General features: G+C 39.2%; 1 protein-coding gene across 1 annotated transcript in view; it reads left to right on the top strand.

Moving 5' to 3' along the window:
- Nucleotides 1–4,421, top strand: part of LOC146983455 (uncharacterized) — an 8,811-nt gene extending 4,390 nt beyond the window's left edge. Inside the window, exons 4-9 of the mRNA XM_085785544.1 lie at nt 827–1,120; nt 1,245–1,532; nt 1,669–1,959; nt 2,194–2,517; nt 3,283–3,411; nt 4,060–4,421. Coding sequence (XP_085641670.1) covers nt 827–1,120; nt 1,245–1,532; nt 1,669–1,959; nt 2,194–2,517; nt 3,283–3,411; nt 4,060–4,421 — 1,688 coding nt within the window. The remainder of the gene's footprint in view (nt 1–826; nt 1,121–1,244; nt 1,533–1,668; nt 1,960–2,193; nt 2,518–3,282; nt 3,412–4,059) is intronic.
- Nucleotides 4,422–8,135: the final 3,714 nt, after the last annotated feature.

Here is an 8,135-nt window from a genome sequence, read left to right on the forward strand (position 1 = left end):
CTGAAGTGTTCAATTTTTCAGCATTCATAAAAAATGTATGTTCAACAGTGAAGAAATGTATGCACAACACTGGTTTGTGGCTTATTTACACTTAACATTTCTGTTAGGGATGACTGACACTGACATTGACATTTCCTTAATTGGCCATCATGAAAATCAATGGTCAATTATTATTTCATTATCAATTTTTAACCTATAGCAGAAAATAAAGAAATGAAGATCATTTTTTAATGAAATTTCAAGGATGAATTATAGTCCAACATCAATTCCCTCAAAGGCAGTTAAAAATTAGCTGTTGTAGTATTAAACAGAACAAAAAGCAGCACCTCTAATGGCAGCAGAATCAGAGGCTCTGAGTTTAACTAGCTGAGCCTGGTCAGATACACACATTAAATCTTTATAATCAGCTATTGATCATAGATGAATCCTGCCTAACCACAATTTCAAATATGTAACTGGGGGCCAGACCTGTCAATAAAGTTTTCAAATAATCCTTAAATGGACGAAGCTAATGAAGTGAAATAATGATTGGGGCAATTTGCTGTTGTCTGACAAAGCCACAAGTAACTGCTGTATTCTGAGAGAGTAGGAACTAGGACAGTCATTTAAATGCAGTCATCCAGTTTTGGGAAAATAAGACATGTGTACCATGAAAACAGTGTTGAGCGATTGAATCAACCTTTCAAAAAAAAATCTAGAGGATGTGATGCCATTGACTCACAAACAAGCGAAATTTACTGTTACCTGGATTAGAATTGATCATTTGTAAAAGTATTATGACATTAAAGGCAATGTCTTCAGTTCTAATAATGGTGTTTCTTTCCAGTGAACCTCCCAAAGCCCAGCATCTCCATGAATCCTGTTGATGTGGTTACCTGGGGTCAGGATGTTGGCATCACCTGTTCCATCTCAACTCAGCATTTAGGTGGAACATTCACTCTGAAGCAGACATCAGGATCATTCAGAAAGACTCAAACATCAAGCTCCAACTCTGTCACCTTCAACATTCATCAAGTGAACTTTGACAGAGAAGGATCGTACCATTGTCAGTATCAGGCAAGGGTTTCAAGTCGAGACTTCAGCTCTCCTCAAAGTGACTCTGTCAGACTCTCTGTAACTGGTAAAAAAAAATACAGTTTCTAATTTCTGTCCCAAGTTAATGAATTAAAATATACAGATGTATCTCATTTTGGATACATGATAAACTGTATAAACCGCTTTTGTATTGTGGGGATTTTTTTCAGTGAACCTCCCAAAGCCCAGCATCTCCATGAATCCTGTTGGTGTGGTTACCTGGGGTCAGGATGTTGCCATCACCTGTTCCATCTCAACCCAGCATTTAGGTGGAACATTCACTCTGCAGCAGACATCAGGATCATTCAGAGAGACTCAAAAATCAAGCTCCAACTCTGCCACCTTCAACATACGTCAAGTGAACTTTAATAATGAGGGCTTGTACCAGTGTCAGTATCAGACAAGGGTTTCAAGTCGAGACTTCAGCTCTCCTCAGAGTGACTCTGTCAGACTCTCTGGTAAAGAAACAAATACTGTTTCAAATCCCTTTCATCACTTGTAGAAATGAACAATTGAAACTACACAAAATGACAAGAAACTTTAATGTATCTCATCTCAGAGACACTATACACTGCTATAATTTTGTTTTTTCAGTGAAGCTTCCCAAGCCCAACATCTCCACAAAGCCTGCTGGTGTGGTTACCTGGGGTCAGGATGTTGGCATCACCTGTTCCATCTCAACCCAGCATTTAGGTGGAACATTCACTCTGCAGCAGACATCAAGATCATTCAGAAAGACTCAAACATCAAGCTCCAACTCTACCACCTTCAACATCCGTCAAGTGAACTTTGATAGTGGAGGATCTTACCAGTGTCGGTATCAGACAAGTGTTTCAAGTCGAGACCTCACTTCTCTAAGTGACTCTGTCACACTCTCAGTTGCTGGTAAGACAAGTAAATACAACATTCCAAACTTATTTAAATGAACAATACTAGAAAGCATACAGAGAGTGAATGTCTTTGCTATGATCTTTGGTTCATGTTGTTTTCTCTTTGGTGGATATTCCCCTATAATTCTTTCTTTGACTTGTTTTGCAGCTGTGTCTCCTCTTTTCAGAGTAGCACAGACTCATATATGTGTGGTTTCCATCCCTAACTTTAACATTGTGTTGTTACCAGTGCCCCTGCAGCAGCCCAACATCTCCCTGACATCTCCTGATGGAGGGCTGGTCTGGAGTCCTGAAGCTGCACAGGTCACAAAGGGTTACAGCTTCATCATCACCTGTTTTATTTCCTCCCACTATCCTGGTGGTGTTTTCTCTCTCATCTTCTCTGGTTCCAACACCACTGTCACCAAGCCTGCAGTCAACCACTCAGCCTCCTTTGAGTTCCCTGCAGCTGAGTATAAACACCAGGGCAACTACAGCTGTGTGTATGAAGTCACATTGTCCGCAAGGAGATTCAGATCTCCAGAGACAACAACAATAAGTGTTGTTATTAAATGTAAGTGGCCAGAAATTAAACACTTCAAGCTTTTTTCTTTTCTTTTTTTTTACCAGTTAAGTTGGGTTTTTTTAGAATCTGGAGAGCTATAAAGAAAGTAAAATGTAGAGTTGAAGTCAAACTTATTTTCAGAGTAAACTTCACCAATGTTAAGTTCACAACTTCTACTTAGGAACATGAATGTTTAACTGAATTTGGGAATTTGTAATGGCCACTCCAATACTTTGACTTAATTGGGATTAATTCATTTAGCAGTTAATGCTTTCCTCACCATTTTTCTTCAAACATACAGTACTATGGACATTATGACCAAACAATTCACATTTCACAGTAAGATGTTTTTCTCTATGTTCAGTTGCAAGCTGAGTTTTTTTATTTGGTTTTGGAGTAGTGGTTTCACTCTTGCCGAGCTGCCTTATAGGTTTTGTCAAGATACAACTTGTGGGGTCTAGACCTTTGTAGAGGTTTGTCTTGACTCCTCCCAGAAATATCACTAACCACATGTTACTGTAACAAGGCTCCAAAGTCTGTTTTTGTTTGCTAGAGTCATATTTTCATACCTGGTAATGGTACAGAACATTAAAACTGATTCAAGGACCTTACTGTACCTGTTCAGAAGCACCTTAACATGGGTAAAGCCGTGTCCTCATTTTTATACCTAAATCCATTCCTGCATATCACACCATATGAAAAGGTTTTTGGTTCTATACATTCAACAATATGCTCTGAACAACAAACAGTAACCATAAGTGTTTTTTCTCCCAGTGAATCTGTCACTGCTGGTCTCGTTAGTAGCTGGGAGCCTCGTGCTGCTGCTGCTGGTCTTTGTGGTGATCTGTCTGGTCCACAAGAGAAGAAAACAGTCTGAACCTGGAGTCACCACCCTGAACGAATGTCTGTATTCACCTTGACACACTGCACATTACATGAAACTGTTGCTATTTGTTAAATCTATTTTCAAGACAAATGTTTTTTTTTCATCTTTCTGTCCACCCATCACATTATTTTTTTTCCATTTGGAAGGATTATCTGGTAAGATTTTGGGTGCTAAAGGTCAAAGGTCAAACTAACCTCACAAAACACGATTTTCTCCCCGGTAAAAATGACATATCAGTTACTTTTTTAGTGAGTTTCTTCAAATTTGATACAAATTTTTACTGGATGTTAACAATCCATCAACAATGAATTGATTAGATTATTGTTCTCCAAAGTAAAGGCCATGACTTCACAAAACACTATTGAATGTGATCTCTCAAGACCGCTTTGGGGGAATTTAATTATATCTGACTCAAACTTTTATTTAAATCATTTCTAAATTGTGTTCTTGTGAAGCTCAAAGTTACATTCTTTCAGGTCCTGAGGTGAACTACTAGTGTTGTGTCTGCAGCCTTTTGTTAATCTATGGGTAGCTCTTTGCCTGTAGTGTTTTAATATGAGAAAATCATGCTGGCTGCTTGGTTGAGGTGTAATTACATGATCTTTTTAGTTAGATTGTTGATTCTCATAATGATGACACACTGTATTTTTGTGCTTGTGTTCCAGTGGCTGCCAGGCATGTAGACTCGGAGGAGGAGGAGCAAGAACAGTACTACATGAACTTTGAACCAGGGGAGTGCGAGAAGAGAGATGAGCAGCAAACAAGTGAGATGGAAGTACAGGACAGTGAACAAGATCATGATGAAGACAAAGAGGAGAGTGAAGAAGATGGTGACTATGAGAACACAGAAGGCCTTTGTCATGTTGGAGACCAGGCAACCTATTCTTTAGCAGAGTCTGACAGAGAGGAGGACATATACGACAATGATGATTACTCCTGTGTCCCTGCACACCGGCCCTGTGCTGAAGATGATCTGGACATTTATGGAGATCTAGAAGAAGAAGAAGATATTTATGCAAATATTTAGTTTTTTCTGCTGAACATTTTCACTGACCCACTCCAAAGATTTGAATCATGAGCATTTTCTTTTATTACAAATAGTCAACAATACACAAAACATACTTTTGAATATCAAATCTGGAAAATGACAACAGCAATAACAAAAAAGTTACAGCATGTGTAACAAATCAGAGCTTGGACAAATAGCCTACAACACATTTTGGGTGGTAGGCAAACAGTTCCAGAAAGATCTAAGAAAATGAACTGCATTCAACCCTCAGAAAATCATTTGAATTCATGTCATCTGCCCCATATTTAAGAATTTCCTGTTGGTATATATTTGGCAGCAAACTTTATCTTCAGTGAATTTTTCTTTCTGTGTGCTACTTCCTGAAGCCGAACACCATGACTGCAAAAAATAGATATGATCTCTAAATATCATAAGCATGCTGTCGTTGTATGTCGTTGTCGTTGTATGTCGTTGCTGTTATTGTATTTTAGCTTTTGTGAAACATTTAAGATAGATAGATAGATAGATAGATAGATAGATAGATAGATAGATAGATAGATAGATAGATAGATAGATAGATAGATAGATAGATAGATAGATAGATAGATAGATAGATAGATAGATAGATAGATAGAATAGCACTTTAGGTCATTTAGGGGAGACACTGCAGGTGAATAGGGTTAACATTTTAAATAACAGATATCACCATGACACTTCCCAAGTTTATAACTTACATTAAGACAAATTGTCTTACAAGTTTTGTCAAATTCATTTGTAAATGAGGCAATATCTTATGAAATATGCGCTAATTTGCATACATTTAGAACCAAAATCTGAAAAATGGATCAAGCCCCTTTCAAAATTCTTGTTTTATTTTGTTGACATATCAGTCAGATATACTGTCACCAGCCCTAAAAAAAAAAATCAAATTTTGCCATGTTTTTAGAAATAAAATGTTGTATAAATCAGGCTTTGAATGATATCAACAACCCCCTCTGTAAAACCCTTCAGAATATAGACAGGAATAAAACTGGAAGGTTTGGTTTCTGTAGGTGCTGCTAAAGTGGAGACTTTGGGCTCATAAGGAAAAACTCATTTTGAGAAAACGGCCTTTAAAGAATTGTACTGTAAAATTCCATAGATTGTTAACTTTTGGCGTATTTAGGAGAAATCAGAAATCTAGCAACAAAAGAGACCAAATAAGTAAACAAGTAAAATAACCACCTTAAAGCAGAAGTAAGTGGTCCGGTCGTTTTCGCTAATGCTGCGTTCCAGGCAGGCTTTTGAAATCGTAAATTACAGCTTCAAGTCACAACTTACGACTTTGTAGCGTTTCAGGCAACCCACTCGTGTTTTTCCGACCTGTTTTACCGGTGAAAGTCACTATAACGGCCACTCGTAACTTCCGACCGGTGAACTCGTACCAGATCGAACTGGTACCACTTCACGGTCGGAAAAATACGAGTTTCCTTGAACGCACCATAACAGTCCTCGTCGCTACGTCACCACATTCACGGCGTCCCTTGGCTGCACACACAGCCCTGCATGCCGTTCTCTCTCCTCATTGGATAAAAACTGTAGGATACGATAAATGTTTTCTCTTCGGCTCAGAGCAGAGCAGAGTGACTGACAGACCCGTGTTTCGGTCCAAACACTCCATGTAAGTGATTGCTGTCGGAAGATATAACTATTTAAGACTTATATTAACACAAATATATCACTTACTTCTGCTTTAATGTGGATGTTCTACCATTTCTTTTGACTTTTCTGAGAGAATACATGTTAAGGAAGAAAAATAGCCCAAAATCTCAAAATTGATCAGTGCATGAAAAAACAGTGTTTTTGCCTGTTAGTGTCTCCCCTTTATATGAGTTTTGGGTAGAGCCTGCATTTGGCTGTTTATGGACCACATTAATGGTGTCACCCATGTCAGCTGTTGCACACATTTGCTTCTTTGCCAGAGTAGCTGTGTAAATAGCCCAAAGCCTCAAGATCATAAATATGTGGTTTGGCCCCTTTGGCTAATGTGCATGTGCTTTGTTGTAGAACAGTATGTTGAATGATGATACTGATGGAGGCTACAAGCCGAAAGCTGTTAATCTGACAATAAAGCTATTGTTTTATACGACAAGTGTTGACCGTCTTTTTTGTCAAGTTGCTACATACTGTAGAAGTGCAGGAAATAAAATGGTAACAAGTTTAATTTTGGAGGGGCCTGGAAATGAAGTAGCCTACACTGAAAGAATATATTATGAGTTGCCTCTTTTGCTTTTTCAAACACTCATTGCCGTCCCCTTTCAAAGCATTTAATCTGGTGAAAAGGACTGAAAACCAAGGGTAGGTAAATGCAAAGTCAAAGGCCTCATGATAACTACGAATTCTAAATAATTGGAATAATAACTACGTAATTCAGTGGTTCCCAACCCATTTTTGGCTTGTGATTTTGACATCAAGATGCATCAGCGCAGATATGCCGCATTTTATTTAAACTGGATTTATATTCAGGAAAGTGAAAGAATAGCCCACTGTGCATTTTTGCCTCTCCCGGCACTGTTTCATTATTAGCTACCTATTATGTTTTATGTTGTAATCTTTTAAATTGTGCAAAATAAAAAAAATAAAAAGAACTAATAAAAAAAAGGGTGCACAGGTGAACAGGAACAGGAGGGAATGATTGAGGACACAGGAGACTGATGGGGTGGACAGTAGGGGAGCCCTAGTATCACGAGTCATCCATTTCTCATTACATTTGTACATTTGCTCTGAGGTGGGTTTAGGTGCAGATTGTCCTTTGACCACTAGATGTCCCCCGCCCGCCTCATCATGACAGCTGCTGGTCCAACCGTAGCCAGGGATTCTGTTGTTGTCTGTAACACACAGACACACACACAGGCATAAGCACACCGAGCGTATTGGCCACGCCCCTCTCATGAATAATTCATCAGCCACCGTCGCCCGGAGGAGACTCGTGCCACCAGAGCTCTTCAGACGTCAGCTCGTGCTCACCGGGGGGAAGGAAAATAATGGCCATAACACCATCATCTCGTCTATTGATAAAGAGATACTAATATCCCGTAATGAATGGGGAATGGGGAAGAGTGGGAATCCGCCGCACCCTCACTGACTCCGCTGGTTTCTACCGGGGATTTACGAAGGAGGACTCACCGAGGGTTTGATATTAACCCGACCGTAACCGACCTATTATCTGCCGGTCTGACATTCTGCTCATCGCCGGTGATTTGAAGGAAAACAGGTAGGATAATGTATGTCCCGTGTGTTAATGTGTGTGTGTCGGTGTGTCTGTATGTGTGTGTGTGCGCGCGCGCGCGTGTGTGAATGTAAGTGAGGGAAGTGGAGATAGATATTGTAGTAAGATGGCTGGTGTGTGTGTGTATGCGTGGTGTGTAGGTGTGTGTGTGTGTGTGTGTGTGTGTGTGTGTGTGTGCGCGCGCACTGTGCACGCACGCTCCCCTCTCCTGCCAGCACAGCCATAATATCAAAGAAATTAATAACACACATGTATTAATATTAATGATGTTAATCTTTTCAAATGATGATTTCAGATTATTGCTTCATAATTGTCAATGGATGGTAATGGTTTTGATCTGATGATGATATTTAAGATGCTGAATTCCCTCTTTCTGAATTGCTGCAGAAATATTTCAGTGATGGTATAAAACAACACTTTATAATCACCCCTATTACAGAAACATATTTACATTTCATCTTGAT

This window comes from Trachurus japonicus, chromosome 8, assembly GCF_045865225.1.
Source record: "Trachurus japonicus isolate A0001 chromosome 8, Traja_1.0".
NCBI classification, from domain to species: domain Eukaryota; kingdom Metazoa; phylum Chordata; class Actinopteri; order Carangiformes; family Carangidae; genus Trachurus; species Trachurus japonicus.